Consider the following 12583-nt stretch of genomic DNA (forward strand, 5'->3'; position numbering starts at 1 on the left):
CACGTCAAGGCTGCACAGCCTAATGTTTTGGATTCACTTAAAAGACTAATCTGTACAGAATAACACCATCCTTTTAAAGGGACTTTATCTGAGAAATATTTATTTTAGATGTAAAAACAATATAGTAATAATACACTTAGTATTTACAATATTTTTAATAAAATATTGACATCTCCATGTTGCTTACGCTGCAGTGCATTCTGGGAAAATGACATATGCTTGGTCTGATTGCTCAAAATCAGTCCAGACAAAACAGAGATGAGTTATGTTAAGCCTTTTTTTCTATTTGAACCGCAGCGAGTTGAAATTGATGGGAATGTAGGAATCACAAGAGGTAATGAAGCTGAGGACCAAACGGAGGAAGATGAAAGAGTTGGCTGAAGAAACTGGTGTTTGTGCTGCTGCTGCTACCTTCAGCTTCATAAGTAAAACAATGAATGGTACTTATCTCTGGTTGGACGGTGTGATCCAGTATAGTAGTTCTGCAAGTAGCTCTATGTCCAGTCCAGTTACACCTGTTTAGAGTCTGATCTTCAGTCCGGTGTTGAGTCACATTTCACATTCCATACCGGCAGCAGCAGCAATAGCTCCGTTATCATTTAAAAGAGCTTCCAGCACTGCCTGTCTAATGTCCCTCCTAGCATCTTTCACCTACTAGCCGCTGGCGGTGGGTTTTAGGCGATTTGTAGATAAAAACTGTCTGCACGGCATTTGGTTTTAGCTTTCGAAGGTAACGATCACCTTTTAGAGCCTTTATCAGCTCTGACAAATGACTCAAAGTCTTCTGGAGAGAAATGTTGACGGCACAAATGTCTGTCCTTTGGAAATTGTGTTTGACTCACTCCTGCTCTCTTCTATATTTTCATGTGGAAAATGATCCAGACTCACCTCACTTTTTTTTTTTACAGCAAACAATGATGCAGTGTGGCATTGTCTAAATTTACACCAGTCAAATGCAATATAAACAACTCAAGTAAAGTTAATCTCCCTGCATTTACTCTGTATATTCCAGTGAAGAACAGACCCAACTGCATCATCACCTATTTGTGCATCTATTGTGCAGGTGAAAAAATGGTGACTTTCATTGATGAAAAATGTAACAAAAGATATAGATTTTTTGAAGAAATTATGGGTTTTCACATATCACCTTTTTTTTTAATTAACAGTAAAATTACAATATATTTAGGCTAACATTTTCAACTAATCATGGATTCCTTTAAAACCAAGCCCTCTAACTTTACATAGTAGCCTCAGATGGCTAAAAACATGCATCGTAAAAACATTACAAAATATGACAAGAAACCACCCACAAAATATAAATGGATACATTGAACAGCACAAGAGAAACACACTATAAATGTTGTCCAAGTTATATTCTATAGGTCGCAAACTGATTCTATGGTGAGCATAGTTTTACAGGAAATTTCACAGAAAGTATGTGCTTTAAAAGAAGGGACTTATTGTGAAAGTATAAAATTAACATTATCCTGCATTTGCAAATCTACCATAGGTAACAGGGGTTGCGATCTCTTCTATTTCTTACGTCAGCAACTTTGCATAGCCAGTTAGTTTTGAGTTTCTTGTCTGACGACCTGTGAACTCCCCCGAGAGAGAGTTAACCAGACACTGAAACTGGACTTTAGCAGCTTTCTGGCAAAGTTAAGACACAGCTGAGCGCATCTCTCTGCTAGAGTGCACAATCCAAGAGTGCAGAGAGCCTCTGGGCACTCTGAGCAGCTCTGGCCAAGTATGATTTTATAAGCCTCTGACTGTGGTGCTTTCCAACCTTTTAGCCTAGTCTGCTCATGAAGAACTTGTGCCAGATGGAGAAAGCATTCTCCAGTCACAGGACGCATGTGGATGTGAGGATGAAGACCGTTTCTTCATCCTCACACTGCTAAAATTTATTCTCAAATCTGCATCCAAACAAATAATGTGTGGTCTACATTTTATTGACAGAGCAACAATTATTCAGTTTGTTATACAATTTGAACATGAAAAATAGTTATTTCCATTTAGATTAGTTTCATTTTTGGTGGTGTAAAGAGGTTTAATCCATGTATGAACTGGTGGAGCGTGCATGGTAGAAGAACCCTTGATGTTCTCGCCAGAATTATCACAGCTGGAACTTATTAACAAGATTTTCCATTCAAGGAGTCACCATTAATCATTGCAATGAAGATCATGGGACTTAGTACATTTCCATCTGCTAATTCACATGCAAAGTATTTCCAGTCAGAGAAAGGTTCCCGGTAGAAATCTAAATTGGAAATACTTCCTGGTGGGCAAAATGACATGGCTCCGTGCAGCCTTCTGATTGTCCAGGGCATTACCATGGTCCCTATTTAAAAATTAGTTAGATCTAAAACATTTAACTCAACATCTACTTTTTTTTTCTGAAAAGCTGTTTCTTTTTTTTTTTTTTTCTTTTTTTTCTTTAACTTTCTGACAAATTGATTCAGACTGAGCATGTACGGTTTTAGGTCAGTTAAGATTACCAAAGGAAAAATAAGTAGCCGTGAAAGAGAACGCTTCTCGGAAAGAGTTTTCAGGGAGAGCTACCAACAAGGGATTAGAACAGATACAACGGCGGAGACAACTGTCTGTTTTCACACAAGCATCTCTACAAATCAATAACCACACTTTTATTGGGGCAATAATTAAATATATTTTCTTCTCTTCTTGAGTTGCTTGGGAGTTCAACACAATTTCCTTTAATCAGGCAATCAATCACTATTAGATCTGTGAGCCACACCAGTGCACAGCAGGCAGATGTGGCCCCCAGCAAAAGCTACAGTCTACAAATTGGGGCAGACACACACATGTTAAAGCCCCGTGACTTAGTAGACGTTGCCAGAGCTGCTTGCGAAGCAGCATTTTGCCTTCATTTGTCGACAAAGGGTCGGCACCAAGCTGTTTTACTGACATGTCTTTTCACAAGAAATTACAGAGAAACACTCAGCAGAAATGTTTTCTCTTTTCAGTTTTTATTTTTTTTTACTTTTTTTTTTTTTTTTCCATTCACCAACATTGTTTGTCACTTCATTTTTTGAACAATACAATCACAAATTCCCAGAGATTTCTAGCAAGAATCCAACTTTTCCTCCTCTACATGGCATGGACTGTATTTGGTGTGTGTAAGACGGCATGAGGTAACCTTTTAAATTCTTATAAAAGATGAAAGGTAATAAGGAAACAAACCATGGATTTACCCATACCTGCTCCCTCATACACATCGCAACTCTGTTTGGCCTCCTTGTTTAGATGGCGCAGAAGGCAGAATGAGCCGATTTGGCTTGAGAGAAGAATAATCAGAGCAACACAGTGGTCCTCTGAGATCTTTTATTGAATGCATAACAATGAAGCTTGATTGAAATTGATAAAGGCTTTGAAGACTGGGTTACTCCTTTCCACGCACTAATTTGTTCCAAAGCGACCTTTGACTTGGACGGGATTGTCTGTGACAAGGTAATTAGCCAGCTTTCGAAGAGGGTCAAAATTTTTGTAGTTAAATAAAAAGAAAAACATATTCTTCTTATTTTTGAGAGCCATTTCAAAACACAGCATCTAGGTCTCAATAGACTCAAAAAAAAAAAGAAGACTCATGCAGGAATTTCACTGCATATTGTCTAGCTTTGAAAAGAAATGACTGAGCACTACTTTGGGGAAGTGTGTGGGAGCCAAGGGTGTTCTATGTCATATTCCTGTATCAACACGAAGTCAGCAGATGTGAAAGTGCTGCTGACCTCGTCCATTTTTCTTCCAGTGCCATCAAGGCCACCGTGCCGCAGCGCTTCACACCACATCCAATTGTGCAGACTAAAAGGTTTGCAATCGAGGGCTCCCGTGCAGGCCACAAGCTTTCGGACACCTGTGCTTATGAGAGTCAAGTGCAGTGTCAGCATGCCAACCGGCATGCATCATGCGGTGGCCTCACACATGCCTACAGAACAACATTATCTGTCTGTGCACAGACAGCCCAGAGAATATATTATCATCAGTCTGCATAGCGACCTTGATGGTAAATTCCCCTCTGATTGCACAATGCCAAATTAAGGTACATGCTGCATGCAAGGTTGTACAGGGGTCTCTGATTGGTGTTATGAATCATGCAGCATGATATTGTTTGACTGAATGCACCCAGTCCAAATTGGATTCCCACAAACGCCTCCACCCCACCCCGCCTAGACAAGTACTGATGAAAGATAACCGCCTCTGCATTAATCAAAGAGATGGAGCATTTTGATCCCACTCTCAATTAGATTAGATTATATTAATTTAACAATTTGTACAAAATGCTATATCAATTATCATCAGGTCAGTCATCTTGATCTCTTGCCCAAATCTGTGTCAGCAAACAAAAGAGGTGTACACTGAATATGACTGCCTTAGGATAGAGAAAAAAAAAGAAAAAAAGGAGGATTTTGTCAAGTTTCAATATGCAATGGAAACAACATCAGCCTGAGAACTATGTCTTGATTTAAGCCATTTGTTTTTTTCTTTCTTTTTCCATTTGCATTCATTTCCATATAAAAATTTAGTTACACTAAAATATAAAATGAGGGACAAGTTTCTACTCGAATGGGAAATTAGTCACTCCTTTGCATGCATGCAGTGGCAGCCTGAGCCTTAAGCATACTTTGTATTTAGGGGCACTATCTTGGGTAGTAGACCTAATTTCAACATTACACGCAGGCCCAGTTTAGAGATTAGTCAATCTCAGACCTATAGAATTCACTTGATTTTAGACCACATGTAGACACAGCAGTTTAATCATTATAAATTAGATCAATATCAATTTAACAATTAATTCCATAAAGAAGACAAAAAAAAAAAATCTGTAAATGATGCACCGAAATCTTAAATTTAAAGACAACTTAATTTGATTCAGAATAAATCAACAAATATCAACTTTTTTGTTGAAATTCTGGATTTGTATTCTCTTAAAACATAAGAGAATACTGGCAAATAAGAAGACATATCTAGATTTTTGATGCTTTCTGGACACCATGTTCTGTTTGTTTTCATTTAAGTAAATAACTGCTCGGCATTAATCTGAGTTTAATTTACTGTTAAAAAAAAAGTCAGTAATTATTTCGCAAAGACACTAAAACCTTGGCAAGAATGCATAACTTGCCCTGGACTTGTACATTATTTGCACACGCACAGCCGTGTAGCTCATCTGATTACCCAACAATGTTGTGGTAAGTCAGAGATTCTGAATTTGAGCTCAGCACATTAAGCCTGTTTCTTTTATGCTTACATTTTCAATGAAAAATGTTCACCTTGCAGTAGATATACCAAGAAAGACCTTCACAGTCTGGAAGTTATGTTACCAGAGTGATAACCTAAAACACATTTAAAGATAAGTGCAGCTTGCATTGTTAAGAGATCAGAGTTTCCCATGGTTGCTTGTGAATTCAAAATTAAACTTGGTTCCCCTTCCATAACTCTACTTAGGCTGTTAAGTGCAAAGTGTAAAATACAAAAATGCTAATAAATACAAGGTCTTGCATGGAAAATATAAAAGGGGTTAGTAGCACTGTGGTGCCTGGCAGAATTAACTGGAAGTGGGGCCCCCCAAATGAATTTCTGCTTAGGGGTCCCATAAAATCTTGGGCTGGCTCAGTGAGTATACATGCGGATGGTTACTGCAAATTTAAGAGGGATGCCTTACAGTATGCTTGGGGTTGTAAGAGGGCTTCAGGCGCGGAAAGTTTGATTAGTTGCAGGAGTGGGGCAGCACTGCTCTCATCACACTTGCTTGCACCTCAAAATGCCAATAACTGAAAACAATGGATTTACCCAGGAGGCGAGGCGAACATGAGCTTTTGGTTGTGTGTTTGTCTTATTTGCGTAACAGAATTATTTTTGTGTCACAGATGCAATTTATCCCATAGAGTCATCTCACAATGGGTAAGTGTCAGAAGTAGAGGCCTGGTAATTTAACCTTCATTAAGCTGTATCACATTAAGAGACAATATTAGGGAACTATTCATTAAATATTTTAGCTAAACATGACAAAGGAGGGTTTACTTACAAATTCTGAGCTTAAGTGAACAGAAATTAATACAATGCAAATTTGAAAACTCCAGTGATTGATTTGTTCCTTAAACAGACAGCTTGCCAGGCAGAACACTGTGCCTGTAGTAGGACACAGACAAAAAAGGAGGGTTAGCATGCAAAAGATTAAGCTCCAAATCATTGATAATTAATAATCTTTGAGATCAAACATGCGGTAAACAGCAATTACCTAAGGGAGGTTGTGATCAGAATCGTATACTTGATGATCAATAGGGTCTGGGCTGCTCTTTATGCGGGCTGGCAGACAACTGACTGAATCCTGAATTACTGATGCTTGTGACATTCAAAACACATTTTTCCTCAGAGGAGCCTGGAGCTGATGGACGGAATCTTAATGAAAAACAATATAGGCTAAAATGTAGCACAATTGGAAGCAATAATTTCAAAATGATGTGTTTAACATGTGGATATATCCAAATACAGGAGAGAGAGAGAGAGAGAGAGAGAGAGAGAGAGAGAGAGAGAAAACAAATCACATATAAGCATTGTAAAGAGATTTGGGCTTTTTTGTTTGTTTTGCTCTTTTCTTTGTAACTCTGCATGAGCCTGGCACTCTTATTAAAAAATAATGCATGTTAGGGAAGCTAAATAAAATATGCAAAAAGAGGCCAGCCATCAGACTGACACTAAAATAAAGACGGGCATGTTGATTACGTGATGTTCTGTGCGAGTCAGCTGCAGACATTTAATTTCTACCTCAAAGATGGCATCATACTTGATTTCAATTGATGGAATAGGGGCGCTAAATTCTTAGCAGCAGGTTTGCTCTGACCCTTTATTTTGACTTATTTACCAAAGAATGCCCAAAGCTCAGGAAAAAAAAAGTAAATAAAACAACAGAAACAAAACAAAAAAAAATTGTTGAGAAGACTCCCCTCTCAATCTATCACATACAATTCGCCTCTCCATAGAAATTGGCCGTGTCACCAGCAGGGAGAGACAGTGAGATGGACGTCTTAAAAGCCTAGTGGCCGGGACTCGTTTTGTTTTTGTGTCGGTCGAACTGGATGGGAGGGAGGGATCAGCAGCAGCTTCAGTACCAGGCAGTGCTCTGCCTCAGTACGGACCGGGTAGACAGATAGAGGAGGAGGCTCCTACATGCTGCCGACACCGTTTCTCCTGCTGCCTTTCTTTCACAGGGAGCGTTTCCGAGGCCACTCTTGAACCAAAAGGATATTCTTTTATTTTTTATTTATTTTTATTTATCCGCATCTTTTCTTTTTTTTTTTCTTTCCAATATTTCCCCACGGATTCCGAAGCGGGGAAATAAAAGGAGTGACGGGCGTACAAATGTTCTCGTTACACGAGGGTAGCGGGCTGCTTCTGCTCTTGCTCTTAGCAGGACTGCAGGTAATGTGATTGCAGAGTGGTTTTCGAGCGGAGTTATACACCGGACAGTTTAGTCGCTTTTATTTCCCCCTCTGTACCTTTCCATTGCTGCTTCTTGAATTATACGAACCGGGACGGGTTTGTAGCTCCTCGGAAGCCACTTTATATTGCGTGTAGTTAGAAAGCACCGCGGGGTCGGGTACCGAAATTGACAATAAAGTCGCCGGAGTCTAGCTTGGGCGGCAATTACTCGCTAGCGGCTCCGGCTTTATTGATTGCTCGCAAGAAGCCGAAACGAGGAGTACGTTTGAATTAATTATTTCTGCTAAACGACTTAAAATTTACAGCCTAATTTCGGAGTTTCTCTGGTTGAATCTTGCCTTGGAAGTTGATGACACAGACCCACGATAACCTAGATATTCTATTGTTCGATTATGTTTGGTTTAGATTTTATTTCTGCTTAGTTTGATACATTGTGAGCACGCTCTTCCTCTGGTGTGGAAGTCCTTATCATTAACAATGTAAAACTGAACAATTCAGCGGATGTACAACCTGGCAACTTAATGACCCCACAGTATGATTTGTGAAAATGACTGATTTTCGACTCCAATTGGGTTAAGCATTCATGTACCTTGAATAAAACGAGAACAGCTTAGTTAATTTCTGCCATCCTTGTAACCTAAATTGCCTTCTCTCAAAGGTCTGACTATTGTATTAACATTTAGATCCAGAAATATGCAACCTGCTGCCATGGCTGTTGGATAGGGAGCCAGGCTCTGCTCCCCCTCCCTTTCTTTAGGCTTTTTCCCCCCTATTTAAATTCCTCTGATTAAGAATGGCAAGTGGCACAATGCCCCTTTAAAAAAAATCTTCCAAAGCTCTTTTCATTTCACATTCTTTTGAAAGTACATTTCAAAACGAGAGGAATATGGCAAGACCTTTGTGTCAACTAGCTGGAATTAATGCTGACTATGGATGCACTGATCTTTAGGCCACAGATCGGAATTGGCACATTTTCCCCTGATGACGCGAATGAATCAAATGAGTAGCAACATAAAGCCCATTGCTCTCTAGTGTATTTAATTTGTCCGAATAAATCTATTTTTTGTTGTTGAAATCTTTGCATTGCAGTTTTGGTGAAATTTTACTTTGAGTATTAGAAGAACATCCACACTGGTTTTCCAATGTATTCATTTTTACACAGCTAATGTGCTTTCCAATTGGTGAGAGTAGACCAAATTTTCCTTTTATTGTCATTTATTGGCTAATCAAATTCTGAACAATTTTGGCTTTCTTTTCCTTATGTTACATGCATCAAAATTAAGAACTCCCAGTATTTTGGCCAGTCAACATTTCAAACCAACTTCATTCATTATGTTTTGAAGTTTTATAACAGTCAGAAAAGGTTTGTGGTATTTGCTTTTATGCATAAATGTGTCCTTCATTTTCTGTTGGATTTGATACTGCTAACTCCAATTAAAAACCTGCAACCACTTTTACCATTTTTCACATGTTCTGTTTGCTGGAGGAAAAAAAAAAAAAAAAACATAAGGATCCACAGTTTGATTCAAAAATAAAATCGTAAAAGGGTAACAGCCGAAAAAAAACCCTGATCATTCCTTCTCTAATGTTGAAGTTACGTAAACATCAAAGCATGTTCCTCAGTCATGCTCTGTTAGCTTGCGCTGAATTTTTGCTTCACAAAATATCTACTTTGACTATTTCTGTGCTTTAATTTCCAGCTGCAGTTCTAAATATTTTGTAAAAACGATGTGAAGACAAAGTAAAAAAAAAACAAAAAAAAAACGGAAAACACAAAGGAGTATATTGATCAGTCATTATCTGGTAGTTTCTTTGAAATGAAAAATACTGTGATTTTCTTGTGCTTGCTCAGACATTCGCACATAGATGTTTATTCCCCCACTCTGTGTATTGCTGCTGTTTGCTTTTATTCCTCCGTTCCTGTACTTCAAAGCAAAGAGTGTTTGTCCAGAGGTAGTGTGTTGATCACAGGGGCTGACGGACCACTACCCTGTTCCTGGGCCCCTGCACTATGGGACAAATGGGGCTTGTTCTTGCCTAGCCATGCTCTTTGGCTAATGCTTAACCCTTTTGGCCTCATTATCCTAATTGCGGCCCCCACTATAAAAACAACAGATGCTTTTGTACAAGCATGAGAAGTTCAGAATGTGACTAGGAGGGTTTTTTTTTTCCAGAGAGAGTGCATTTTTTGTTGTTGTTGTTGTTGTTCGTAAAGGTTGATTTACGACTCATTTTTGCACCCACTTTACCCCTCTCTCTTTTCCCACATTGCAGATTGCAGCAGAGGCCAGGGGTGCCCCACCATGCAGTCCGGGCTTCTCTGAAGATCTGTACACGGTTGTGGTGCCAGATATCACAGAGAAAGGATGGCCTCTTTTCAACGGTGAGTGGTGAAATATTCCTAGTTTTGTTTCACGCTGGATGCCTATTGCGTCTGCGCTTGAGCATGTATTTGTCTTGGCATACGTGTCAACAGTCCCTGCCTCTATGTGTTACATTTCAGGGGGAGGATCTGAACAAGGCTGACATATTTAAACAATTAGCCTCAGTGTAGTTGTGTGGTACTGCAAGTCATGTTGTTTGCCTTGTAAAGCAGCTCGATTGGGGCTCAGCTTCACAACACGCCGGCCCTTTTTGCTTGCTTCCCTTTGCTTCACAGCGGGGTGAAACATATGTAGACTGTTAAGTGTTTGGCTAAACTTTATGGTTGCTCCCCATTTTATTTTATTTTATTTTATTTATTTATTTATTTATTTATTTTTTCCACCATTGTGAGCATTGTGGTATTAACCTCTGGCTTTGATTAAAAGGAGAAAACTTTCCTGATTGCTTTGGGGAGATGTATCTTTTTCCAAAGGATGAAAATAAACAATTTCTGTGATTTTAATTGAGCAAATACTCTAGTTAAGCTTTTCATAGCTTGTGTTGGCACATTGGTTTAATTTTATCAACATATGCAATTGCTTAGCAACTTTCCTGTCCTAATGAAACATAGTTATTTTTTTGCTGATTTTAAATGTCAAGCATCACTTTCTGTTCACTTTTTCCAAATGTTGACACTGTTTTGCCTTAAGGGTCTGTTTGAATCATTTGGTGCCCAATTGCATTTTACACTGCTAAGCCTAACAGTAAAATTGTGCTCAGGATGTATGTTGCAATAAAACTGTTAGCTAAACAGCAAAATTATCTCTTTTTTTTCTGCTCTTATAAGCATTTGGATAAATGAAATGCAACAAAGCAGATATGACCTCCTTCTTCTTGGTCTAATATTTGCCATATAGGGATGCAGCTGGGTAAAATGGCATGCAGGTCTCTGGACGGTAATAAAAACTAGAATATATCACCCGTGTGCTATTAGAGTGGTTAGGGCCTTGAGGTCATTTGGACCAGAAAGCATTCCCGCTTGCATTGGATTTCACAGTGTGAGCCTAAAACTTACATGCTGCCGTCATTGCGAGTCAGAGAGGTGGGGGGTGGATGTGACACAGACTAGAGAATAAAGGAGAGAGAGGATAGATTGTGGTTTGAATGGGTGGATACTGCTTTCACTGAGCTCTACCTAGTGCCTAAGTTTGTGTTTGATCCTTCAGGTGATGGATTTCCCTGTGTTGGCTCGTGGATGAGCCGTGACCAGAGGTAATCAGGTTCTCTTTTGTTTACCAACCCTTCGCTCGTTTTCTCTCCCTGCCCTTCCCCCAGCGAGTTGTTGCTGTGAGGAGATTTCCTTGACAGTGAGGGGCACTCCTGTGTCTTTGTAATGCAGCAGGGCAAAGCAGCGTGGGCTGATGTTAATGAAACTCCATTCTCTAATGAGGATCTCCTGTAGCATGTTTTGAAAGACAAAAGCCCCCACAGCGTGCAGAGTATTCTTAAAGTTTCCCCACTTTGATTCCACCACGCTGTTTTCTGGTATTGTTCTTGACGATTTGCTGGAGGCTTTCTTAAAATTATTATTATTATTTTTTTAAACACAGCTTCTTTAGCAACACACAGCCGTTTATGGTCAGTTTTTCATTAGCTTTGCCATCTCTTAAATAGTAAATGATGAGTCAACTACAGAATAAAAGACGTCTTCAAGTCTAAATATATCCTGAGTAAAACATTGAGCTTTTATCACGCTATAAATAACACTCCCAGCTAATTTCAGCATGCATACATGTCTTCTTGAGTTATTGATGAGAAGTCATCAATTGCCTGCTGGTTCAGTTGGCTTCTTTTGAAATAGGATCCGCCCGCGCAGCTGTGTAATACTATCACAAGGTTGTGTAAGATGTCAGAAACATGATTCCTGGCTCATATTATCATATTGCATTTCATCCCAAGTATATGGTAGATGTGGTAGTGGTAAAATGTTAGAAATCTTCCCTACATCTAATTGTAGCCACTCTTTCCCCAGCTGATTAAGGGAATACACATCCTGTGGCCTGCAAGGCCTGGAAATTGTTGCAGTTAGCATGTAAACAGAAGACATTGTATGTGCTAAATTGAAGACATCCTGTAGATTAGATAATGGTAATTGTGGGCAGCCAGTTAGTGGAAGTAATCAAATTATGGTGGTTGGAAACTAAATTTTTACTTTTGGTTGGGCACATGGTGGCCTTCCTGGTTTTTATTTAGTAGTTTAAAAGTTTTTAGACCAAGAAAAACCCAAATAGAGCAGCTATTCTGCCTTAAAAAACAATTTCTACCACTGAATAGTGAATTAAAATTTACTTTGCCAATCCATAGTAAGAAGAATCACCTTTGTTTTTCTTTTTATTAAAAAAAAGAAAAAGAAAAAAAAACGTTTTTATTTGACCACTTTCCTAAAGAGTGACGAGATCTCACCAAACATCAGTATTTTGTAGTTGCATGAAAAGAAGCTAAACTGTTCACACATAATCACATTTTCTTTTATCGAGTTCAGCTGTTTGATGAAAGTGACTTGTTTTACTAGATTTCATTTAATTTAAGGTATGCTGTAGCTGCGGGTGGTTTGCCCCTGGGTGTCTAATGAAATTCTTGGTGGCTTTAGAGAGCTGACACACAATGTGCCTCTTTTTTTTTTTTTTTTTTTTTTTTTTTTCTTGAAAGGGGATCAATGAATCCAGGGTCTTTGTTTGCTCAGATCAATATGTTGTAATGAAGG

General features: G+C 38.9%; 1 protein-coding gene across 1 annotated transcript in view; it reads left to right on the forward strand.

The window, feature by feature from the left end:
* Positions 1-7069: 7069 nt before the first annotated feature.
* The window catches only part of cdh2 (cadherin 2, type 1, N-cadherin (neuronal)), a 77194-nt gene continuing 71680 nt past the window's right edge, over positions 7070-12583 (forward strand). Inside the window, exons 1-2 of the mRNA XM_007559368.2 lie at positions 7070-7434; positions 9730-9838. Of these exons, the coding sequence (XP_007559430.1) occupies positions 7375-7434; positions 9730-9838 (169 nt within the window). The 5' untranslated portion in view covers positions 7070-7374. The remainder of the gene's footprint in view (positions 7435-9729; positions 9839-12583) is intronic.

The sequence above is a fragment of the Poecilia formosa genome, unplaced genomic scaffold (genome assembly GCF_000485575.1).
Source record: "Poecilia formosa unplaced genomic scaffold, Poecilia_formosa-5.1.2 Scaffold104, whole genome shotgun sequence".
Classification (NCBI taxonomy): Eukaryota; Metazoa; Chordata; class Actinopteri; order Cyprinodontiformes; family Poeciliidae; genus Poecilia; species Poecilia formosa.